The 27334-nt window shown below is 39.5% G+C and overlaps 1 protein-coding gene across 1 annotated transcript in view; it reads left to right on the plus strand.

Moving 5' to 3' along the window:
- FANCM (FA complementation group M) overlaps positions 1-27334 on the plus strand; it is a 178589-nt gene that overhangs the window by 115369 nt on the left and 35886 nt on the right. The window contains 3 exon segments of the mRNA XM_075065865.1: positions 1744-1978; positions 16457-16614; positions 17844-17996. Coding sequence (XP_074921966.1) covers positions 1744-1978; positions 16457-16614; positions 17844-17996 — 546 coding nt within the window.

Below are 27334 nucleotides of genomic sequence, written 5' to 3' on the forward strand. Positions count from 1 at the left end.
TTGAGATGACAGAGATTTGATTCTCAGACAAGGTATCCTAAGTCACTCCTGTCTGTTAAAGAGGAACCTCTCAGAAGGACATATTGTATTTAAAAAGAAAAAAGTGGGCAATATCTTGTTCAAATGTCATAAGTAGACATTTTCAGTTCCTACCTACAAAATCTGCCTGATTATTGTACATGTTTAAAAGCTCCCTATGTCATGGGATACTAATGTGGTCCTTTGCTGAAGCTTCCTTTTGAAGCAGTTGGATTCCTGTGACCTTCAGGAAACCTTTGAGGCAGACTGTTCTGATCATACATTTGTAAGCTTTAGAATCCACTTTAGCACAGGCTGGTCAGAGGAACTTAAACACCACTTTTGGAAGGAAGCTAGGAATGGTGGGAGTGGGGAATCAGGTCTCAGGTTTACATCCAAAGATTTTGGGGTAACAAGTGTAAGGGGCATTTGAAATCTCAGCCCCATAGGCTCTGAAGAGAAAAATGATTCAGGATGGTTGTCAGACAACTCCATACAGATTTTTCAAGGAGTATGCTGACCTACTAGCACAATGTTTGTTTCCCTACATACATTTTCTCCCTTAAAAAGTATCATCTAACAAAAACTTCTTGCAAACTGATTGAAAACTGGCATTCTTCACTTGTAAATAATCTTTTCAAATACAGTCCAAGTTAGCAGTGACCAGAAGTGGTTGCCAGCTGATGGCCTCTTTTGTCTCAGTATGGTCCTACTAGACAGATGTCTGCATCACAGAAGCAATCGCTTATAATTGGCATTTATTGGACTTCTCCTTTCATGATTTTAATAAGAAAAACAAAAGAAATAGCATTGTTGTGTTTTATACAGAAGTTTCATCTTGGTGAAGAAAGGGTATACAGACTATCATAGTTTTAAACCCTATAATTTTGCACAACTGGGAAAATTTAAATAGCTAAAAATCTAAAAAAAAAAAAAAAAAAAAAAAAAAATTAAAACATAGCTATTAATCAAAATTTGAAAAATAAAATTTGGCCAAGGCTAGTCACATTGTATCTAACCTGGATTACCCTAAACTACAGGCCAGGGTGTTCTCCCTCCTACATCTCTTTCTCTCTCTCTCTTCCCCCCCCGCCCATCCAAGGGACATGCCCACTTTTGATACTGTGTACAAAAAAAATTAAATTCTGTATAATATATTGTTGTTGTCGTTATGCCTTACTTGGGGGTTTCTTATTCAGATGACGTTCTCAGACATCTCTGTATGTTCTTCAGTGCTATATATTATGCTCTGAATGGTTTTCATAAATGAATTTGTCAGGCCATCTCTTCACTTCATTTTACTTGCCTACGATAAGTGAGTGGAAAGGCAAGAATGGGAGTGGCAATCTTTTTTGTTCTGTGTTTTGGGTTTTTTTCCCCATTGGAACTTTTAAGATGTGGACATGTTTTTCTGTGTAACCAGATTACCTGATTGTCATCTATATCTCTCTCCTTTTCCTCTGTTCATTCTGAGATGGGGTCAGATTGTGAACCCCTTACTCACACAAGTAGTTCCATTGACTCCATTGGGGAGATTCATGTGAGTAAAGGACTCACAATCTGGCTTTGATGTATTTGGCCTGTATTTTTTTGTTTTTGTAACGTGTTTGGGGACTCCTCCAACATTCATACTTTTGTTACGTATTATATTTTTAAGTGCCCTTTTAATTCTTAGTTATAAGGTGAAACTCTCCAGTAACAAGTGGCTTATCCTCTGTTTTACAGACTTACAATCAAAGCCAGTCCAACAAAAAGAGCATTTACAAAGCAATTTCAGAAAACAAAATGCTTCACTTTTACCCGCAAAGTCCTCGTCTGATTCCTGAAGGAATAAACCCAAAGTTGCACAAAATGTTTATCACTCCCGCAGTATATGAACCAAATAATTCAAGATCACTTTCCAAAGAGAGAAGATCCAGCTCACTCCGGCATAAATCTGGTCTCTTTTCCATGGGCACAAGTAAGATTATGATGATTTCTTTACATGTATTGTGTAACCCAGGGGTCAGCAACCTTTCAGAAGTGGTGTACTGAGTCTTCATTTATTCACTCTAATTTAAGGTTTCACGTGCCAGTAATACATTTTAACATTTTTAGAAGGTCTCTTTCTCTAAGCCTATAATATATATAACTAAACACTCTTGGTAGTCCATCGAACCGATTATGACAAATCTGTGCACAGCTATTGTTGGTCTCATGGTGTGCCCTCTGCTGACTATACAAGCCAATTCTAGAGGTGCACATTTTGCTGCAGATGGTGCATGGGAAGTTCGCGGTCAGTGGGTTGTGTGCTGCTCGTGCTCTGTGACGTCGTTTGCGTGCCTCTTGTAGATGCTGGTGGCGGTCTTCCTCAAACGCGATGCAGGTATTCCTGACTGTTGCACGTCACTGTGGTCTGTCGCTGGCAGTGTCCTCAAGGTCCCTAGGTTAAACTATTGTTGTATGAAAAGTAAATAAGTTTTATAAAATGTTTAAGAACCTTCATTTAAAATTAAATTAAAATGCAGAGCCCCCTGGAACAGTGGCCAGGACCTGGGCAGTGTGAATGCCACTGAAAATCAGCTCATGTGCCACCTTCAGCACATGTGCCATAGGTTGCCTACCCCTGGTGTAACCAGTGGTTCTCAACCTAGTTACCATTGTGGGCCATATCCAATACTACCTGTATGGCCCTGAGGATGTCACATGGACCGCAGCTGTGTGCTGATTGGGTCGCGGATTGAGAACCATTGGTGTAAGCTGATGTCCTGACTGCATTGTGATCCTGAAACGTGCACAAAACTGTTCATAAGTGTTATGGGTCGTTAGTAAAAATATAATTTATCTTACTCAAAACTTTTCAGTTTTAATATTATAATGAGACCAGTTGTTTATATACAAGTTCCAGTTCTTTCAGCATCCTTGAATCAGTTATTCCCTTAATGTGTATAGGGTGAATCAGCTATTTGTATCACTTCTCCTGTCATAAACAGATGGTTAAGGGTTAATGTCTCTTTTACCTGTAAAGGGTTAAGAAACTCAGTAAACCTGGCTGACACCTGACCAGAGGACCAATAGGGGGACAAGATACTTTCAAATCTTGGTGGAGGGAAGTCTTTGTGCTTTTTGTTATTGTTGTTGTTCGCTCTTGGGACTAAGAGGGACCAGACGTACATCCAGGCTCTCCAAATCTTTCTGAGTCAGTCTCTCATGTTTCAAACTTGTAAGTAATTAGCCAGGCAAGGCGTGTTAGTCTTATTTTTGTTTCCTCAACTTGTAAATGTTTCTTTTTGCTGGAAGGATTTTACCTCTTTTTGCTGTAACTTTGAACCTAAGGCTAGAGGGGGTTTCCTCTGGGCTACACGAATCTGAATACCCTGTAAAGCATTTTCCATCCTGATTTTATGGAGATGATTTTTATCTTTCTTTCGTTAATTAAAAGCTTTCTTTTTTTTAAAGAATCTGATTGATTTTTCCTTATTTTAAGATCCAAGGGGATTGGGTCTGGACTCACCAGGGATTGGTGGGGGGAAAGGGGGGGGATGGTTAATTCCTCCTTGTTTTAAGATCCAAGGGGTTTGGATCTGTGTTCACCAGGGAAGTGGTGAAGCCTCTCAAGGCAACCCAGGGAGGGGAAAGTTTTGGGGGGATAGAAAGTGCCCCAGACACTGAAATTCTGGGTGGTGGCAGTGTTACCAGATCTAAGCTAGTAATTAAGTTTAGAAGGGTCCATGCAGGTCCCCACATCTGTACCCTAAAGTTCAGAGTGGGGAAAAAACCTTGACATCTCCTTAATGCAACTCCCAAGTGTTTGCTAGGTCTTAAACAAGTAATATTGCATCAAAATGTTTTTGCATCTTTATCAGGCTCCGTAACTTAAGCAGAAATTATTTTCTTGACTAATTTTAATAATAATAGAAAAACAGCTGAAAATTCACCACATTTTAGCAGATAACTATAGATGCAATGCTCCCTGTTTACAGAGCTCTTGTTTCAGTCTGAAAAATGGCAGGGACTTAGAGTTGATCCATTGAAACCATAGATTCCTAGGTCAGAAGTGACCATAGTGATAATCTAATCTGACCTCATGCATTACACCGGTCATAGAACTTCCCCACAATAATTCCTCGAGCAGATCTTTTTAAGAAAAACATCCAGTCTTCATTAAAAAAAAAATTAATGATGGAGAATCCACCATGGTAAATTGTTCAAATGGTTAATTTCCCTGTACACACTCTGCCAAAAAATTATGCCTCATTTCCAGTCAAGCACCAACTAATAGCCTTTGGGTCATGTTATACCTTTCTCTGCTTAAACTGAAGAACCCATTATTAAATGTTTGTTCCTCATGTAGATACCGTTGGCTATTTCTCATTCTCCTGTTTGGTTATTCCTATCTGTTCTGAGGGTTCTCCTCTTCTTACCAAAGACTCTTCTAATATAGTAGAAAAGGTAAAGGTGTGATCAACACCACAGCTTGTGTCCAGGGAACTGCTTGTTCTACCAATTGAGATTAGGTTCCTGCTAAAAGTTTTTGTAGTAGACATAATCTAGCCCCTTCCCTTCTTCTCTTCTGCTCCCAAGAGTTGATAATTCATCTCTGAAAACAACTTGGCTCATTCCAGTGGTGTACAACCTAAAGGAAAATGTCAATGAATTCTAGTACTTCATTATAGGACTATTGAAAACTTACATAAACAGAATATGTCTTTAAATCCTGCTTAATCCCTTTTCTCAAAAAAAGATGGAGCTTTGTAAGATTATACTTGGGGGGAGGTGGGAGGGGACAGACACTGAGATCAAAGACAGGATACTGGGCTAGATGGACCTTTGGTCTGACCCAATATGGCTGGTCTTATGGCTATGGTGCCAAACAAACGAATATTTCTAGATGTTGTAGACAACAATCTAAATTATAAGACCAAGAGTAAAATGTTCATTTATTTCCATTAATTTAATCACTACTGTATTTTGAAATGCCTTTTCAATTTTTTTACTTAGAACTTTGCTTGTAATTTCAAATACTCTTCTGCATTCATATACTGAACTTGAGTAAGCCTCTGATCTGTGGTTTTGTTTTAAAGTAATATACTTATGTCACATATATCTTTTTACAGTTATTGTTTAGCTCTAAAGTTCTCTACTTATTACCAATATATGGTTGTTTCAGCAGACAACAATTTGTCTGAAATTTTTTTATTACATCATACTTAAGAATGCTGATGCGTTTTTCGTAGTGACAAATCTTATGTCTTTTGTTGCAAATGAATCCTTTAATTTGGGGTTTTAAAACGGTAAAAATGTATCTGCTGTTCCAGCGTTGCTTTTGGCCAACAATCATGACATCAGAACACATACTAGACTTTTAGTTTATAAAGTGGTGGTAACTCTCCTCTATGCTTGTGACTCTGGGTGACCTATCAAAAAACGCCTGAAAAACCTGGAATGCCAGCAGCAGCACTTTCTTTGGAAGATCCTCAACATAAAGTGGGAGGATCATCGCACTAATATCAGTGTCCTCACAGAGGCCAACATCGTCAGTGTTGAGTTCCTCATTATCCAATAACAGCTGCGGTGGAGCGGGTACTGTGCGCTCATACCCGATGTATGCTTACCAAAACAACTACTGTATGCCCAGCTCACCAAAGGAGAAAAGAAACTGGAAGGCCAAAAGAAGTGCTTTAAAAACATCCTCAAGATAAACATCAAGCGATACAACATCAACACCACACGCTGGGAGACAGCAGCCCAGGATAGGGATAACTAGTGAAGACTTGTCAAAAAAGGGACGTCCACTTTTGAGGAAAATCACCTTGCCCTGATCGCAGAAAAACGCCGGAAAAGAAAGGACAGATGACTGTCACACAACAATCTTGGCCCAAGCCTGACTTCCAACACCACCTGCAATGTCTGCCAATGAGTTTGTGGCTCAAGGATTAGATTCCTCACTCACCAAAGGACCCATCAAAATAAAACCTGTGAAAGAGATCATCCTTGACCTCGAGGGATCGCTGATGATGATGGATTCAAAGCCACATGTGCCAACATGCCTCCCCATTCCTCTGCATTTTAGTACAACGCTGCTCATTGGTGTGAAATCGCACTGTGTCCTCTGATTGCTTGGCACATTTCTTTTCCTATGAGATAAATGTACTTGCTGGTGAGTGGAACAGTATCTATTATTGTTTTTAAACCAGAGATCCTAATTATTTGAGTAATCTGTTTAAGAGGCTATTTTTTAGATATAGTGTTTGCTGTAATAGCCCACTCATCGTGTGGAACAGTGAGCTGTTTGACCATTGCCACCAACCAAAGTGCATGCAATCATACTTCTGAAGTTCTGGCAACCTCATCTTAACTCCAGCCCTCACATCCCTCCAGTAGCCTGAGTACTACCTAAGATATGGTTCAGATGGTCAGGACTGTACTCAAGGGTCAGGGGAAGGAATTAGGTGCCCAGCCTGTAGTACAGTTCTTATGCCATTTTCTGCCAGCCCTTAGTGCACCTCCTCTCATCTTGATACATTCTCTTTCTCCCCTGGGAGGATGAAGATCCATTGAGTTTTGAGTCCTGGTAGGTACTTGAGAGGTATCTCGTCTAAATGGATCCTAAAATTGCTGCTGTTCTGCTTCAGAAGTAAGCATCTGAAGAAAGAGGCCTGCAGCCTCTTCAACTCAGTAGGATTAATTCCTCTGTGGCTTGATTTCTTAACCAGCTTTTGAGAAGGCCTGGAAGGAAGGGAACTTGGTAAAACTTCCAGACTCTCTTGCAGACTCTGCTCCCTCCTGTTTCTGTCCCGTTGCCCATGCCAGACTCAGGTGTCACTTGTTACAGCATGTTCAATTAGCCACTTTCCTCTCCTTGAGCAGCAGCTGCCTGCAAGTTTGATTCTTGCTGAAAGCTCTCCTCTCGGAAGCTTACCTCTCTGAGGCCTTGTCTACATTGGGAATTTGCCAGGCTTCCAGCAGCTGATGGTCAGCCACTGTGGTGCTGCTCTGTTGAAGCTGATGCCTGCTTGAGAAAGCATGAGGGTTTGGGGAGGAGAGACTCTTTGTTTCCAGCTGGTTCATACCAGCAGTTAGAAATATCAGGACTCAGAAGGAAGGGTTACAGTTATTCAGCACATCATAGGAAAAGGAAGATCGTTTTCCTAGTACGACCAGACAATTCCAAACCAGGGATTTTGAGCTTGTTTCCTTTGTACTGGAACTTTCGCATCAACGAATGCTACTCTCACATAAGAATGTGTCTGCTTTCCCTCTTGACCTGGATATTGAGAGAATTAAGAGCTCATGGAAGGCCTTAGACTTTAAAACTGATCTACACAAATTGCAGGTGCTCCCCAGAGACTTTTTGTGACTCATAAGCTACTCTCCAGAAGACTGATTCAGCCATTTTATTTAATCAGAGTATTTACACTGCCTCCATCCCTGTGCTATCTCACCAGCATGGTCATTACAATGAGCTACCTTTTTCTAAAATTCCTTTTTTTTTTTTTTTAAACACTTTTAAAATATTACTGAACTGCTAATTCCCTAATCTGGCTTTTTAATGTCCAATGTGTTGGATCAGATAGTGCTGCTTTTGAGCCTGCTCTGGAATCCAGAGGTATAACTGGTAAAGGGCCCTCAGAAATAAAATGGAAAATGCTGATGCAGTAAAACCTTTCTATATTTGTCACTGTAGGGTTTTATATGACTGAAGTGTATGGAGTAAATTAAAATGTCTAAATATCATATTTATAGGCTGGTTATGACTGTACTGAAGAACTTTATTGTGTGCTGAATAATTTGTCATGGAGGATGAAAATACTAGTCAAATGACATACGACTGCTTGCCCTTGCTGCAGATACCACTCTCCACACCATGTCTTCTAACCCTCTGGTCAGAGCACATCTGGTTGGTACTGTGTCATCAGCCAACGCTTTCACGTGGGATGCTGAGGTTGCTAACAGTGATACAGCAGAACTGATGTTAATAATGGGAAATATTTAAAAAATGAGCCTGATGTAGACAAGACTATAATTTCTGATTGTTTAATTTTTTACTCGATCTTAGTGGCCACATTGCTGGGTGTTGCAGACCGAATTACTCAGTCACCTTGACTGTTGTCCTGGTCTCTCCCCACTCTTCTACAGCTGCTGGTTTGGATACTAAATTCGGCAGGATTTGTCTTCACTGATGCTCATAAAAAAATTCATACTGGTGTAAAAAGCTATTTCTGTGTTATAATTATTAGGAGCCAAAAAATTATCTATTGAGATTATATTAAATGGATTTAGTAGGGAGCTCATTGAAACACTGCTTAGCTGCTAGGCTGCGTCACATGACTTCCCTACACATTCCATTTGAAGGCAAAACCATGTTGACCTGTGATATTACACTGTTGTTCAAGGGGGCTTACAAAAACTCAGTAAAACTTGACTTCAGAAATCCTGCCTGAATGTTCAGCTTTAAAAGCAAATTAAAAAGGGCTCCAGAAGTGCTCCTGAATGTTATGTTACTTTCGGACAACATGCATGAAGGGTTTGGGGATTTTGCAGTACGGTCCAAACATAATAGTGTGGTGCGCTGGACATCATAGATTCATTTTGGTTAACAAGAAAATCTTTCATATAGCTTTCTGAGTATTAACCATTCTAATCTGTTTGAAGGAACAAGTTTAGAATCGGGATACTTTAGCACTTTCCATCTCAAGTGATACACTTTATACTTCAGAACAAACAGATTACATTCACTTCATTAAGTAACAATGAAGTTTTTAACTGAGCTCAGAAAGTCTATATCTTAATATCTGTTAGATTTGTCCCCTCCATGCTACAGCAGTGGAAAAAGTCTATTTTTTAAAAAATTACTAGAGAAGATTATTCCTGTTGAAAAATAGTTCACAAAAGGCAGATCAAGGAATCATAGAATATTAAGGTTGGAAGAGACCTCAGGAGGTCATCTAGTCCAATCCTCTGCTCAAAGCAGGATCAACATCTACTAAATCATCCCAGCTGGGCTTGTCAAGCTGGGCCTTAAAAACCTCTAAGCATGGAGATGCCACCACCTCCCTAAGTAACCCATTCCAATGCGTCACCACCTTCCTAGTGAAATAGTTTTTCCTAATATCCAACCTAGACCTCCCCCACTGCAAATTAGGTATATCTCCATATATATATAGATAGATATAGAACTGGAAGGGACCCCGAAAGGTCTTTGAGTCCAGCCCCCTGCCTTCACTAGCAGGACCAAGTACTGATTTTGCCCCAGATCCCTAGGTGGCCCCCTCAAGGATTAAACCAGAGGTCGGCAACCTTTGAGAAGTGGTGTGCCGAGTCTTCATTTATTCACTCTAATTTAAGGTTTTGCGTGTCGGTAATACATTAATGTTTTTAGAAGGTCTCTTTCTATAAGTGTATAATACACAACTAAACTATTGTAGTATGTAAAGTAAATAAGGTTTTTAAAATGTTTAAGAAGCTTCATTTAAAATTAAATTAAAATACAGAGCCCCCCGGACTGGTGGCCAGGACCTGGGCAGCGTGAATGCTACTGAAAATCAGTTTGCGTGCCGCCTTCGGCATGTGTGCCATAGGTTGCGTACCCCTGGATTAAACTCACAACCCTGGGTTTAGCAGGCTAATGCTCAAACCACTGAGCTATCCCTCCCCCACACTGAGACCATTGGTTCTTATTCTGTCATCTGCCACCACTGAGAACAGCCTAGTTCCATCCTCTTTGGAACCCTGCTTCAGGTAGTTGAAGGCTGCCATCAAATCCCTTCTCACTCTTCTCTTCTACAGACTAAATAACCCCAGTTCCCTCAGCCTCTCTTCGTAAATCGTGTGTCCCTGCCCCCAATCACTTTCGTTGCCCTCCGCTGGACTCTCCAATTTGTCCACATCCCTTGTGTAGTGGGGGAACCAAACCTGATGCAGTACTCCAGGTGTGGCCTCACCAGTGCCGAATAGAGGGGAATAATCACTTCCCTCGATCTGCTGGCAATGCTCCTACTAATACAGCCCAATATGCCGTCAGCCTTTTTGGCAACATGGGCGCACTGCTGACTCAAATCTAGCTTCTCATCCACTGTAATCCCCAGGTCCTTTTCTGCAGAACTGCTACTTAGCCAGTCAGTCCCCAGCCTGTAGTGGTGCATGGGATTCTTCCTTCCTAAGGATAGGACTCTGTATTGGTCCTTGATGAAACCTCATCAGATTTCTTTTGGCCCAATCCTCCAATTTGTTTAGGTCACTCTGGACCCTTCCCTCCAGTGTGTCTACCTCTCCCCACGGTTTAGTGTCATCTGCAAATTTGCTGAGGGTGCAATTAATCCTATCATCCAGATCATTAAGAAAGATGTTCAACAAAACTGACCCCAGGACCAGCCCCTGGGGCACTCCACTTGATACCGGCTGCCAACTAGACATCGAGCAGTTAGTCACTACCCGTTGAGCCCGACAGCCAGCTTTCTATCCACCTTTTAGTCCATTCATCCAGTCCATACTTTTTTAACTTGCTGGCAAGAATACTGTGGGAGACAGTATCAAAAGCTTTGCTAAAGTCAAGATATATCACATCCACCGCTTTCCCCATATCCCGGATCCTTCAAGAAAGGATAAACATCACAGGAAAATAACATGGTATTAAATTGTAAACACTCTCTTAGTTCAGGACCAAGTCATTATTCACTCTGATATTCACTTCACTGTGTTACCTTTGCAAGTTTGTACACTACAGAAAAATGAAGTACCTTACCCAGTGGGTGTTAAAATGCATCATGTGTGACAAACTCAAAGGCGACGCAAAAGTATGACTACCAACCTCAGGGGCAGACTGGTAAAAACCAGGGCATAAACCCCAAACTGATCGTGAGTTCCAAGCTTAGATTTCACCAACCAACTGCACTAAGTGCCAACTCTTCAAAGACTTTTTAACAGTCTCAACACAGAGTTACAGACAGTCCCCTTGAGTACTCCAGTCTGTCTTGCCACCCAAGTGAGCGTATCTTTATGATTGATAGCCCCTTACACCAAAAATCACAGCAATATTCAAGTTACTCCTAATCCCAACAGACCCAGTCACTTACTTCACGTCAGTTGCACTTTGAGTCTCAAACCAAAGACAGTGCTTGTAGCCAATCACATAGTAACCTATGTTAGGGTTTATTAAAGAAGAGAATGAAATTAGATTGTTATTGACAAGGTTAAATCAAGCAAACATAGACACAGAAATAAGTTACAGTAATATAGGCTTCTATCATCAGCAAGCTCTATTTGCTCTTTGGGCTAACCCAGGCTAAGAAGCTGGGGATCTCTTGCTTATTCCTAGAAACACCTTCCTCCCCCATGGTGACAGGTTTCATAATGGTAGCTGTGTTAGTCTGTATCAGCAAAAAGAACGAGGAGTACTTGTGGCACCTTAGAGACTAATAAATGTGTTAAGTCTCTAAGGTGCCACAAGTACTCCGCGTTCTTCCTCCTTCCCCAGAATCTAGGCAGCATAGAGATAGTTAGTTCCTTTGTTTGGGGTCTTTATTCCTTTTCTGCCATGTGCTCTGAGCTGCAAACTCAGCAGATAGGAGGAGTCTGCTTGCATGACTCCTCTTCACGGGGAGGAGAGCAGAAAAACAATCATAGAACCATAGGGTTAGAAGGGACCACAAGGATCATCTAGTCCAGTGATTCTCAAACTTCTTTTTTTTTGTGGACTACTTGAAAATTGCTTGGCGGACCACCTAATGATCTCTCCAAATGTTGTTTGTACCATTAACTAACTATTGTAAAGCACTTTGGATAAAAGCGCTATATTAAAAAAAACTTTATAATAATTAACAGTTTTTATTCTACAAATAAAAGCACACAACTCATATTTTAATATCAGTAGTCTTACCTTTCTAATGCGATGGATGTGCCCTCTCTCCCCTGCTGCGGCAGGCCCCGAGCTGGGGCTGGAAAGCAAAGGCTTCCGCCTCTCACCGAGCTGAAGTTCAGCAGTAGACAGGACAGCGATCGGGGATCGATTTATTGCATCTACACTACACACTATAAATTGATCCCTGATAGATCGATTGCTACCCGCTGATCCGGCGGGTAGTGTAGACGTGCTCTTACACACATTCTGGATGTCAAATAGCAAGATTAGTAAACAGCAAGTAGAGACCTGATTTCAGTTTTATTTCCTTAATTTTTATGGAAAATGAAAACACTTAGGAGCACAGAGTCTGTATTTGCCCATAGCTTTAGATATTGAGATGCATTCTAAGCAATTGAATTCTTCCTTAACAGGAAGGCAGGGGTCAGAAATACAAGGTATACCTTCAGTTTGAGTGGAGCAGTCATTTCAGGGTAAAAAGCAACATAGCTTATGCTCCAATACATCTGTTAGTCTTTAAGGTGCCACAGGACTCGTTGTTGTTTTTTACAGATCCAGACTAACACGGCTACCCCTCTGATTTTCAAGGTAGTGATGCCACTGTGAAAAGCGCAAACAGTAGTGTATGTTCCAGGGATGGTCTGGAGACTTACTTGTTCCCATGTGTGCGTACATGTATATCTATATGTAATGGACCCATTGGTAGGTGATCACATTTCTGCCATGAGTGAGATTTTATTATTGCAAACAAAAAAGCAGGAACATCATCTGTGTACCGGTTTCTGAGACTCAAATCTTGTCCATAACTGCATTATTGTTTCAAAACCAGTGCACAGGAGATCCTCCATATACTCTCACTGTTCTTTTAAGTTAGTGACAACTTGAAGGTAGCACACGTGCAATATTTTTTCTTTCCTGAGCTCTGTCATAGCTGAGCAGGGAGGCTTAACTCTTCTAAGGGAGTAAATAGTTCATTTGGGGCCTATTTTTTTTTGTTCTTTATGTATCTGAGTATCTTTTAGAATCTTCAGGGCATCTGGTCATTGACAGGTAGGGAAGGGGAACCCTGACAGAAGTTGCTCTCCAGACTGACCACAGACCCAAGCCACACTACAGGTGGCTGAAAGCTCCTTGGAATAGGTGCTCCTGTTGCGTATGTATATGACAATTTCTTGGAAAAGAAATATCTGTAGTTCTGTGGTGTCTCTTAAATGGAACCAGAAGCTTATTTTTAATGTATGTCATTTTTGAGATGGTCAACCTTGATCCCTCTTCGTTTATAAAGTGTCTCTCTTACTCCACGTCTCCATCTCCCTCAAAATTGCTAAATATTTAGCTTGTCCATTTAGTCTCTTGAAACTGACATTGTAACAGCATTTAATAACACTGGAGTTTGCTTTCTAAATCCTTTGTTTACAACTACAAAGAATTTCCCTTTCTGTGGATTTTTGGAAACATAAAGATACTACAAAAGAGACAAATCTGATTCCTAACACTTAAACAAAGCTGAACTGTTTCTCTCTGCTATTTAGGTCATGCCTTCTTTAAAGCCAGTCTTTGGTTGTGCTACTTAAGTGCTTCTGTTTCTCGCCTCCTAACATTGAACCTTGGTGCATGGTACTATTATATAATGGATTGTAACGTAGCAAAGTAATAAACAGCTTTCTTTTGGCACTAAGTGTCTTTAAGGAACGTTGATCTTTATTAATCTTAAGCACTTTAGAGGTGAAATAAGGTTAGTCTCGGGCAATGGGATGAATGGAGTATTTTAAAAGCATAAAATGCTGAGAAACTTCAACTTCTACAGAATCTACCTGTTTACGTAGATCTTTAATGCAGGGAACTTATTTAATCTTTGCTCCAAAGATTGCACTGGCTCCTATTAAGTTGATGGGTGAAATTGGATGGATTTTTTTTTATTATTATTTTTTATCTGTTAAAAACAAGTAGGTTTTGGCTCTCGATATTGCAGATCTTTATGCTGTACCTTTAAATTTGGTTCTCTTGCGTGGATGATTCCTACTTCACCTCTACCTCGATATAATGCTGTCCTTGGGAGCCAAAAAATCTTACCGCATTATAGGTGAAACCATGTTATATTGAACTCGCTTTGATCCACCGGAATGCACAGCCCCACCCCCCCGGAGCACTGCTTACCACGTTATATCCAAATTCGTGTTATATTGGGTGGAGTTATATCGAGGTAGCGGTGTACTGTATGATTGGAAGCAGGGTGGTGGTGTTGGAAGACAGTCCACCCTGGAATTTGCTTTCTGTGTTTGGTCCAATTTCCTTTTTCCAAGTCTGATGCCATATACGATCCATTTTCTCTCACAGGTGAGGTGGGAGAGGTTGGTTTTTTCTGGAGGTATGGGAGTTGTTTAGTGTCTCAGCATAAAGTGATATTTGAAAAATTATTGTGTGCTCTTATTAATATTGTGATGTGTGTTGAGTGGTTGTGCACTTAAAGCAATTTAGGTGAATGTGGAGAGGGATAACTCAGTGGTTTGAGCATTTGCCTGTTAAAACCCAGGGTTGTGAGTTCAATTCTTGAGGGGGCCATTTGGGGAAAAAATCTGTCTGAGGATTTGTCCTGCTTTGAGCAGGGGGTTTTAGAATAGGTGATCTCCTGAGGTCCCTTGCAACCCTGATATTCTATGATGTGATTCTATGTCATGTGTAATCTGAAAAACTGCCTATGTTTATACTGTAATATACTGAGAACAAATATGCCTTTCATATAAGTGTAAAAGTTACATGTAACCAATTTCTTTCTACAGTTTATTTTTACCTATGATCATATATCATGAACCAGCCTTTGAATTGATATATGAAAGTCATGTATTATTGTGACATCTGAGTGAGGCACCTGGAAAGGACAGTTATGAACAGTGGGGTAGGCCCCTTGTGAACTAAGGACTCACTCCATTGTTCTTATGCCTCAATGCCAGAGTGTTCATTTCAGGAGTTTGGTGTTGGCTACATAAGGTGTCAACTGAGGACAAGAATTAGCACTCTGGGTACTCTGCTTACTTTCTCTTCCTTCTCCCCGAAGATTGCTCTAGTTCTTTCCTGTGTGCTCTCTTCCCCATCCACATGCCCTTGATAGGTAAAATGGGGACCAAAATAGTTAAGGGATTAATCAGTTGTTTGGTTTTAACAGATTTTCACTGTTTAGGCAGTGCAATAATTCCATCCGATAGTTTCTGTTTTCTCCTTGGTCTTTTGGCAACATATGATTAACTGAGGGACCGTGTTTGCCCTGTGTGACAATTATCATCACCTGCAGGGCATGCCAGTGTTTGTTTACAAGTATACACGCACCTCTCTCCACTACTCCTCCATAAAACAGAACATTTGAATTTTTTTTGCTTTTAACTGATTCTTCTGCCTATCCATTTCAGTTTGTGTTGCTGCATGTTTGAAGTCAATAGCAATTAGAGATTATCAAATAACAGGCTGAAATAGATTTATTCAATCAAAGATTAACAATCAGTATTTAGTACAGCACTATCCAGAATACAGAAAGAAGACATACTTTACCACTTGATGTAGGTGAAGAAAAGGTAGTTTGGTTCCTTCCTCTGTACTTGCTGGAATGCCGACTGTTAATTCCCAGTCTAACTCCCAAAACTTCTAAGACAGAGAAATTCTTTTTGGAGGGAAAATACTTCCCATGATTAACTTTACTATGACCTGTTTTGACTTTTTTTTTACCTAACTATTGATGGAATTTCCTTATGATATCTTTAAGATGCATGATTGATAAACTAAAGAGGATTCTAATCTGGTCATTATTACTGATAGCTGTGACAACTGCCAGTTCTTACTAAGTTAACAGAGGTTTCAGAGTAGCAGCTGTGTTAGTCTGCATCTGCAAAAAGAACAGGAATACTTGTGGGCACCTTAGAGACTAACAAATTTATTTCAGCATGAGCTTTCGTGAGCTACAGCTCACTTCTTCGGATGCATAGAATGTGTTCCATTCTATGCATCCGAAGAAGTGAGCTGTAGCTCACGAAAGCTCATGCTGAAATAAATTTGTTAGTCTCTGAGGTGCCACAGGTACTCCAGTTCTTTTTGAGTTAACATAAACATCTTTCAGTGGATCCTTATTTTATCCATTACAGAAGACATCTGCAATAACAAGTACCTCTTATCAATCAAACACCATAACTAAATCTTAGGCACCTCTCATCAGCCACCCACTCTTGTTTATACATATTTCCGTACTTTGGTCTCTTTCCTGGACATATATTTCCCCACATATTTGGAGGTGCCAGCCATAATAAAGTATAGCTCAGTATTGGGTCATGTGAATATGATCACTCACAGGTTATAAACCAGCACTCTGGCCTTCAAATTCAAACTCATTCTTTACTGATATCAGAAAGATTCTGGGAGAAAAGTTAATATGCTAACAAATTTAGTATACAAGAAAAATAGGACTGAAAAGGTTAATGTTTACTACCAATGTGGCAATAGGAATTTGTTTTCCTGTGGTTGGTATCATATGAGGTCCTAATTAATCACTGTGTCTTTTTCTTTGTTACATAGATTTATTTTTCCTAAGATGTTTTCATTTTTATCCATTTGCAGGCACAAAGCAAACAGACTCACGTGAAAATTGGTTCCTAACATCAGAGGAATTTGAAGTATGGAACAGCTTATACAAACTAAGAGAAAGTGATGGAGTCAAAGAACCAATATTGTCTCAAAGTCGCTTTGAAACTTTAGAAAATATGGAGGAAATAGCAGTAAGTTCAACCTTAATGTAATGTCACTAGAAGACTCAGAAGAAATTACAGAAGTGGATCTCTGCCATTGATTTTTGGACGTGTCTTTCCTTAATATTAGAATTGATCAGATAATTTTACAGTGTAGAAATTATTGTAATATTATAGAGAAATCTGAACTACTTCTGCTATAGTGATGCTAGATGCTGACAGAATATTATCTAATGTGTTTCCCAGATCAAGATTCTTCTTCATATATTTGAGAACAATTCAAAGAAATCCTTTGACAGGGAAAATAATCCTAAAGACTTCTGAATAGTGAATAAAATTTAAAAGGTTCTAAGGAAGCCTATCTAAAAAATATAATTTAAGGACATTCTGATATCTATATGAGAAAGAACCGGGGAATTGTAATCCAAGATTGTTTGGCATGTGAGATTTTTCTAATATCTGAAACCCACTTCCTGTAAATTAAAATATTTGTAGAATATTGTCGTCTCCTGCTGCTATTATAGGCATAGGAAACTTATTTCTGTTGGATACAAATAACTTGTGTTAACACTTCCAAAAGTTTTATATACACTCTTTTGTAAAAAGAAGACTATATCCACAGTGATGATGTTCAGTAATTATCAGTATTTTGAAATCCCTCTGTTAACTTAGAGAAGGCAAGACTCCCACTCAGTGGGCTCTTTCTTGATGCGAAGAATAAATAGGGATCCCCATCTGTCACTTCACATTTTAGATCCGCATGCTTTGTGCATGACAAATGGCAATAGTTACGGGTTTCTTTTGGTTACTTGGAAAATAGTACAGAATACATAGTTCAAGACTAAAAGCAGAGAATATTTCCTTTTATTAAAAGAGACGTATCTCCCTTATAATAATAAGTTTATTGGCCTTCTCTTTTGTTCAGGACATTTGAGGGTGGTTTCCATAGAGAACTGGGACTCTATTTGTTTTAGAGTGGTAGCCGTGTTAGTCTGTATCAGCAGAAAGAATGAGGAGTCCTTTTGGCACCTTAGAGACTAACAAATTTATTTGGGCATAAGCTTTCGTGGACTAAAGCCCACTTCATCAGATGCAACATCTGATGCATCTGATGAAGTGGGTTTTAGCCCACGACAGCTTATGCCCATATATATTTGTTAGTCTCTGAGGTGCCACAAGGTCTCTTCATTGTTTCTATTTGTTTTGTGAACCAATTGCATGATTGAAATCTTCATGTTAATATTTATTTGAAACTGCAGGCATCTCGAGTGGAAGGAACTCGTGAACTTTCCCTATCTGAATGGAGACTTTGGCAGAATCGTCCCTTTCCTACCTATCTGGTTGACCACTCGGATCGTTGCTACCATTTTATTAGTGTTATGGAAATGATAGAACTGATGAGACATGAAGAGGTAGGCTCTTTGAGTTACTATATTTGACTAGGGATGCAAGCATAGATATACATCAACTGCATAATAATAAAAAAAAGGAAATTCTAATATGTTTAAGGGCTTATCCACATTAAAATTCAGAGATGTGAGCGTGAAATAGCTGGGTGTAAATTTAATGTGCAATTAGCTGTTCCACACTAATTCCTTGTGTGGGCATTCTTATTCCACACTAAGTACCTTTTTGCAATTTAGATTAAGAAGTGGGTTAATCTAAACCACAATAGCAGTTTAGGTTAATACTGACTGATAGCTATACAGCAATAGCTTTTCACAGCCTTTTCTGTGCGTAGACAAGCCCACATAGTGCTTTAGTCTCTGTATCTTTGTCAGTCAAGATGAAAGGAGGAAAAAATGTATGTAGTTTTTAAAGACGACATAGTGGCCAGCAAATATTTACAAAACTGAACATCTTAAAATATCCCTCACTTACAGTCTTTTATTTTCAAATGTTTATCCTGAGCTATTGAACTGTTGTTTTAAAGGTAAGTATTTTGGTTTTTTCTGCAGAATGTTATGACATAAGTTTATTCTAGTTTTAATAACTATTATTATCCAGGTATCACTTTTCAGAAAACTCACAATAAGAGAAATAAACACATACCAAGGAACCAACATAATAACAAAATCACAAAAAGGGACAATACCAATCGTCCAAGAACATGAAAAGTTTTGGAGTACTTGCATATCACTTGCACGTATTAAATGCACTCGTGACAATGATGAATTTGTGTATCACATACAAGCACTGAAAATATACTTCAGGAATATCTCACAAAAAGTGCTCTAATTATCACAGTATAAAATACTAAAAAAACCCAGAACCTTATCCTTTGGGTTTTAAAAGGTAAGAGCTAGGTCAAGAGTACACCAATCAAATATGCAGGGATGAAAATTAAGTTGGGAATATTATTGATTTCCTTAGATTGTCATTGATTGGTGGCATTTAGGTGTTTATAGTAAAATGCGTGTGTAGGTGAGATTATGTACAGATATATGTATCAACAAAGTCTGAAGATTTTAATTTGACACTATTCTGCATTTTCCTCCAATTTAGCTTCAGCATAATCCATAAATGTTGCTCTTTGGTATGCTGAAGTTTTCCAGGTCATCAGAATCTGTTGCTTAGCTGCCAAAGTTTCTTGAACAGCCATGGTTAATCATTGGGAGAGAATGGAGACATTGCAGTTGCATTTCTTGCCAGGAAAGTGAGTTAATGGTAAATTATAAATATACATTTTAGGGCCAGTTTAATCTTTTCCATTTCAGCCTAGAACACTAGAAGTCTAAAGCCCTTCTAGAGCATAGGTTCTCAGTCTGGAGTCATGAACATATTGTTAAGTGGGAGAAGGCTCATAAGGCAGTCGTGGAATAGGGAAGGACGGGTGTCATGGTGTAGATTTAATAAATGCTGTTCTAGTGTATAATCATGACTGTACATTTTGATTGTGGCATTTTGAGGATTAATTTCCTATTTATTTTATTTAAATACAGAATATGCTTATGCAGTGCTGTAGGTGCCCTAACTTATGAGTATTGCAACAGAAACCCAGCAGCAATAAAATAATTCAAACAGGAACTCTGCCAGACATGATCTAAAAAGCATATCCATAGCCCCCTCCAAAAACCCTATCAAACTGATTTCAGAGTGGTAGTCGTAGTAGTCTGCATGCATCTGATGAAGTGGGTTTTAGCCCACGAAAGCTTATGCCCAAATAAATTTGTTAGTCTCTAAGGTGCCACAAGTACTCCTCATTCTTTTTTATGAAATAGATGTTTTTTGCGATATTCCTGGAAGGTCACTGGATGCAGGCCATTTCAGATGAAGCAGGGAAGCAAGTCCCAGAATCTTGGAGTCTTCACAGAAAGCAGTCTTCCAGCAGCCCCCTCTTTTGACGAGGGTGGCTCAGGGAGAGAGTCAGTCCCTCAAGTAGTCTGGACCTAGGCTAGTTAGGAATTCATAGGTAGAGCCTGGTGTTTTTCGCAAATATGAGAAAACATGAAATAATACTTTTTTTAAAGAGTATAAAATGAAATAGAATGAAATGTTGCGCAAGTTTCATAGATTCATAGAATATCAGGGTTGGAAAGGACCTCAACAAGTGATCTAGTCCAACCCCTGCTCAAAGCAGGACCAATCTCCAACTAAATCATTTGGTTGCACAATCCAAGGAGCAGCTTACATGACAGAGACTGTGCATGAACAGCCCAGGAGCAGGGGTTCTCACAGCAGAGCAGGGTAAAGCTGGCTCCCAGAGTCAAGGATTGGAGTGACCTAGCAGATCACTGGTCCGGATAACACCAGGGGAACGTCACACTTACTCAAGAAAGGAAGATGCGCTACTGGCTGAAATTTAACTAAACAATCAGTAGCAAGCGATTATTTTTTTTGAGCAAAAACCAGACTAATGTTTCTTTCAAAGCAATCGGCAACCTGCCCTTTCTGAGAACCATTGACAGTCTTCTCAAGCCAGGAATCCAGTACTTCATAACTGGCCTTCCCCAGCCAAGAAGTACGTGGATCCCATGCACAGGTTTTGGGATGAAGTTCTCTCAGTACCTCTATTACCCCAGTGATCATCACTGATTGAAACTAGCAGGACAGATGAGGCCCTGGTCCCTGGAGCCTTGCCCTGTCTCACCATAGAAACAGACAGCCCATTCCTAAACTGATCTGTCTTCTCTGCAAAATAACACATTTTCTTGCAGTGGAGTGGGCTCAGATCAGCTACTGAGCTCAGGCAGTCTGGATTTACTGGGCTCTTCCACCCAGAACAAATCTGCCGTCTAAGATTTTGTGGATGCTATGGTGGAGGAAAATGACTTTTTTTGCTTCCTTCCAGGCCGCACAGCAGAAAGCTTTGAAAACTCTTGCTGCAACTAGTTAGCCTTGGCATGAGACTTATGCCACTGCTGGTCTAACTGTCTTCCCTACTGTCTCATTTGCTGCAGATCATCAGTAAGTCAGGGTGACATGTGAGAACAAAGCTAGCAAACAGGCACATCTTGTATAATTATGTAGTGCGGTGTAGCTGCAGAGTGAAGATCCTTTGTATATAAAACATTTTAAAGAAAAAGCCATGTATAAAACCACCTGTGGTGGTGAGTATACCACTTGCCTTAGCTCTGTAAGCCAACTCCATTATGAATCTGGAATTTGTGACGGATAACATTTCACTAAGAGATTTCAAAATTTATGGTGAAACTTGCCCTCTAGCAACCTCAGTTTCTCAGAGGTGCACCCACCCTAATTGCTAATTATCTTTTATCTGTCATTTTTTTTCTTTTCTTCTTGAGTGATCTTGAAGGATAATGACAGATAAACAGAATTAGTACTAGGAGATGAGCCTTGAGACACAGAGTTCCATGTGCTAAGGTCAAAGCAGGCTTAGTCATAGTAGCCATGATAGTTGCACTGCTCCTTGCTTCTGGGCAGGTGGAGTCCTAATGCTAACTCTTCTGATTTTATTTTAGGAGAGAAGATTGTTATAATCTTAATCATCAGTAAGAATCTTTCCCTTAATTTTCATTGTAGCTGTATCTACGTCTTAAGGCTTGGTTAGCTGTGGCAGTAACAGAGACATATTTATTCATGGGATTCAGGCAGCACTTTGAGAACTAAACTGTTCATCCAAGCAGCAACGGCAGGGATGGGGAGTCCAGAGCCGATAATAGGTCAGCATTAGGGGGAGTGTAGCTGGGAGAGCTGGAATTAGTATAGCTCTCTCACATTTTAATGGATAAATCAACTACCCTTTTACAAAAACAAAAACCCTCCCTACAAGGAACAGTTGTCAGCAATGGATTTGGTTACCTCAGAAAGATGGCAGCTGAAACAACTATTTAACTTTTAAATAATCTGTAAGTAAAATAAGTATTTTTTTTTAAATACTGGTTTTAAGAGGGGGGGACTTTTAAAAATGTTATATGCATGCGCCAATTGATGTTTTCCTTTATCCTTTAAATTAAAAAAAAAAATCTAAATGTATAAATTGAATACCGCACTCAAGAATCTGTCTGTTATTGTGTACCCACCTCTGGTAATTTGAGAGAGAGCACAATTCCAACGTAATCACCTCATTACATTGATGCTTATCTGATGAACAACTAGAATCACCTCCTCAATATGTATATTGAGTTGAGATAAAATGTTAAATATATAGCTATTCTAATTGTATAAAATTGAAAACATTATAATTTGCTAAAATGTTATATTGGCATCAACTTGAATAATAGAGTGTGGTTTCAAATTCATAGATTGAACACAAATCTAAGGGACCTTACCTCACCTCCTAAAAGTCTAGGAGTCAGTCATGCCTAGCCAGTCATACATGCAGAATTCCTTTATGAAATAGGAGATAATGGGAAACAGTAGTAATATTGTGTGCAATATTAGTCAAGTCAGGAAATTCCAAAACTTTGGCATGCTTTGGCAAAACTAACTTGGCGATGTTGCACATGCTGTTAACAAGAGAAAGATTAACAGAAAGTTCTGTGGATGAGATGATTATATTGGAATAACCTTAGTTCTAAGATTTTACTAGTTAAGGAGTTTTTAATCTTTCAAGACTAACATTTTGTTATGAAATTAAATGCAAAAAAACCTGCAAAATCTAAAAGGAAAATAAGAATATCTGGAAGCAATTGTCTTGAAGATTTTGGCTTAGCCAATAAAGCGTGTAAATTTCTTTGAACCAACAAGTGCAGACTTGGCTAAGCAATGTATTTAGGACCTGTTTCTGATCCTGGTAACATTTACACACATGTAACTTTTAAGCGCCATGAGAAATCCCATTGACTTGAAGCACATGCTTAGACGTTTGCAGGATCAAGGCATCAACATATAGGCACTGTGGCACATATGACAATATCCAGCAATGTCCTGGGCAAACCTTATGGAAATAAGTTAAACCTTACTGAATTACATTTAATATCTGTGGTGGGGGAATTGTATGGGACTTCTGTAGGAGAAAGGATTAATGCAATCTCTGGGAAATAAGGTGAATTTCAAATGACTGTTGAACAATATAGCAGATGTGATTTCTCTTTGGGACAATAAGTATGAAGTGAAATTTCTAGGAAGTACTGGGGAGGAGGATATTGCAAAACCCCACCTACAGACTGTCTTTGAAGCTATGTGGAGGGGAGGATCTTTTTGTTTGCTGATCACCTATGACATAAAGACAGTTCAAAGAACCAATGTAGTTTCACCAGAGACCATCAGACGAAGGAAAGGACTTTTGAATATCTAACCCCAGTTTAAACTGATTCAGGGCCTTTGTTCTGATCCAGCAAATGGGCAGGACCTCTGGTTCATGGAGGCAGGACTGGCTTTAGCCAGTTCCCCCGATTCCCTGGAATTGGACCCTGCGCCGAAGAGGTCCGCATGCCAAAGCCTAGAAGGGCCCTGCGCCTTAGGCTCCTTTTTAATTTTTTTACATACCTGGTGGCAGTCCAGGTCTTCTTCAGCACTTCGGCAGTGGGGGGGTCCTTCACTCGCTCTGGGATTTTGGCAGCGAGGGGTCTGGAGCGAGCGAAGGACCCCCTGCCACCGAAGTGCCGCTGAAGACCCGGACTGCCACCGAGTATTCAAATCAGACCCTGCAGTTCCTAAAGCTGGCCCTGCATAGAAGGCCCCAATCCTTAGGGAAGAGTTGGAAGGACTTGGCTTACTGACGTCCCATAAGACCTGAGAGTTAGTTCTGAGCCGAGGCTGTTACGAACTTGTGACCACAAAAGAGATCTCTTGGGGTGAGGGGATGGGGAGAAGTGGGAGTGAAGGACTCACCTGCTGGAGCCCTTATTGGAAAAATATAGGGGGGCTGGGGAAATCACTGGTAAGATTATTAGCATGCATATAGGTTCTTGTATTGGTTTTAATGTTTTCAGTGTAGAGCTTTTACCTTAAGAATAAAATATGCTTGTTTAGAAAGAACTGTGTGGTTCCATATAACTGGGACAATTGCACTTTGTACAGTCTCTGAGGGGAGAGGTGAAGCAGACCTACTGAAGCAAATTGTGTTTTGCTGGGAATAACAGTGAATTCAGGGAACTGTTCAGCCTGGAAATTCCCTGGTCAGCAGTAAGAGAGACGTGTGTCATCACCTGAGAGGCAGCAGCTTGGGGGCTGGAAGCCTGAGAGTGCACATGCCCTTGCTGGACTACTAATGGGGAATAAAGGTGCAGTGGCCCTGAATTGTGGCAGGCATAGTGCATCTAGGTATGCACCTGTGGACTGTGTATTATATGTGGTCAGGATGCAATTTTCAAATTATCAGCACTTTCTTTTAATCAAGACCACTGTTCTTCAAATGAAGTTAAGGCACTAGTCCTCAGTGAGGACTCCAGCCATATCACGTTTCAGATGTTTTGATGTACCTTAAGGTGGTTATATGTATAGACCCACCCCCACTGATCTCAACAATGGATGAAGGGGTTTTACTGTAACTTCTTGAGAATTAACCTTTAGGCAGAGACCAAGCCTGTAGAACTGCAATCTAAAAAGGCTGTGTTTTAAGAAAGTGAGTGGTGTGGTTATAAGTGAAATCACTTTGCAGTCTCAGGTATTATGGAGTACTACCAGTACCTACTATAAATATAGTTAGCCAAATGTTCTGCTACTAATCCTTCTCCTGTAACGTTAATTTACAGCCCTTAATAATAGAAATATTAAGGCAAATGCAAGTCAGAGCCACCACTTTAAATAACCAAGATGTTGCACTTCAGACGACGATGGTTTGTATAAGGAAATTAACACTGTTTTGTTCAAAACCAGCAAATAAACTAGAAGTACATGGTGAGACTATTAAGCACTTACTTGGAACAGTGTGATTTAAAATACTTGATTCTAATATAAATGTTTGAAGACTTACCTGCTCTGTAGATGTTTTGTGTATTCTCTATAGGCTTGTTGCAAAGAGGAAAACAAACTATCATTCTGTCATTGTGCCCTCTTAATCTGATTTTGAAGAAACCTCAAATTTACCCTGCAGCTGTTTTCATACGAAAAAGTAAACAAATACAATTAAAACATTTAAAACTAAAAATAGATTGTCGTATTTTTATTTTGCATTTAATAGAGTTTTGAGTTTATTTTGTTTTATGGCAATTGAGAACCTAGTAAGTGTTATCCATTTTAGCCTGTTTGCCATGTATTCAAAGAACAAATTGGAACATTAAAAATATATATTTATGTCTGACCCTTTGTAACAAACATATGTACTGCAGGAAGCTTTTAATGCTTGTGTGGCTTTATTACTAAGGCAACGAGAACTGGGCAGATGGAATGGATTTTCTACCGACTGTTAGCAAGGATTTCTGTGTAACATGGTAACAAACCAAGTTGACCCTTAAACTCCAAAACAGTTTAATAGCATTTAAACATCTTGAAGATTAAATTATACAAGGTCAGAACAGACTAATAATTAGAATACATTTGTGTAAATTTAAGCATTTCTGTACAAATAAAGGAAAATAATTAAAATAATATGTTTTCCATCTGGAATGAACATGACAGATTTATGTGTTCTTTCAAAATTGGAAATTCTGCTGAATGCGGGACAGAATCATGAGCAGATATCACTCACTCACTCACTCACTCATGCCCGTCACCCCAATCGGGGTATGGGCCGCCAATCACAGATCTCCAGAGTCCTCTATCCTGGGCCATTCGCTCTAGCTGGTTCCAGGTATAGCCCATTTTTTTGCTATCAGCCTGAAGATACACAGTGCTTAATTGAATACTTTTGGTATGGCTAATACTTTGCCTACAATAGTATTTACTTCCATTGTCCTTCTTTGGCTCAATGAATTTTTTTAAAAATTGCTTTCTGGATAAAGTGTGTACCGGAGGGTGCTTTAGCATTATTGTAAATATTACAATTATGGATCTTGAAAATTGCAGTGGGAGAGAAGTTGAGCTATAGACAAAGGAGAAAAACTACACTACAGCCTTTTGATTATGATAGTTCCCTTTTGCAATATTGCCAGCATTCTGATCCTGTTGACAGATAGTTAAAATAGTTTGAGACTGTGCCATATTTTAACTAAGCATGTGTTAAAACTGCTACTGGCCTTAAATGCAGGCAGTTCTTATTTTTATTAACGTTCCAGATTTTTTGTGTTTAAGGTAAGGAAAAGTACAGACATTGGGGAGATGAGCAGCCAAGTGTAGGAGTAAGGGGAGTTAGCAAGTTATGTGGTTTCAGGGAAAGAGAGTTTTAGTTGTGGGACCTGGGGGCTGTGCGCTCAGTGTTGTGAGGGGGAACCTAGTGCCTCTATACTGAGGCATTAATGTGTTAAGTGCTTCCCTGGCATTGCTTCCTCAGCTTCCAGCACACCCACGACCACCACTGCACCCTTGTGGTTTCATCTTACTAAGGAAATAATTTTTATTCAGCATGTCACATAGAGAGTAAAATAAATATCAGTGTGGGGTTCCTATCACTCCTGTTCTAATCTTCCGCTCTACTCCACGCTGGTTAGGCCTCAACTGGAGTATTGTGTCCATTTCTGAGCACCACATTTCAGGAAAGAGGTGAACAAATTGGAAAAGGTCCAGAGAAGAGAAACAAAAATTATTAAAGGTCTGGAAAACATGACATATGAGGGAAGATTGAAAAAATTGGGTTTGTTTTGTCTGAAGAAGAGAAGACTGAGGGGGAACATAAGTTTTCAAGTACATAAAACTGTTTGAAACAGTTTGGGATCCAACAAATGTGTCTTTGTTATCCATATTTTATTAGGTTTAGTTCATCTATATTTTTAATCATACTTGAACAGTTTTAAAATACATGATGATAGCATTCCAACAGTGGTGAATTGTGGACTACTGGGAACTCCAACATGTTAGCTTCAGGGGACTTTCTCAGGTGCTCGTTAGGCCTGTCTACCATACAGGAGAAAATTGTTGAAGCCACACCATTTCAGGCATCTGTAATACAAACTAGCTATCATTTGTATCCAGAATGGTCTACAATTCTACAGTATAACCACTCCAACTCATATTAATCTATTAGTCTAATATTTCATTTGTTCTTTGAGATCCTCTTAATCTCTGTAGAACCACATTGATGATACTGGCTACTTTAGCTGCTACTATGGCTGTCATATTTTGCTGCTGTGAATCCTCTCTGAGGGATTGTTTGACTTTACCGTTTTATTGTTATAGCCTATTAGTAAGGTCCATTTTGTTGTTCTACTGGAAGTAATGATCAAAGAAATACTGGAAAGTGCAACAACTTCCACTGAAACAAGCCTCGTTATTTCTTTTTTAAAAGAGAACTACAGTATTTTCCTCTGAA

This window comes from Chelonoidis abingdonii, chromosome 4, assembly GCF_003597395.2.
Source record: "Chelonoidis abingdonii isolate Lonesome George chromosome 4, CheloAbing_2.0, whole genome shotgun sequence".
NCBI classification, from domain to species: Eukaryota; Metazoa; Chordata; order Testudines; family Testudinidae; genus Chelonoidis; species Chelonoidis abingdonii.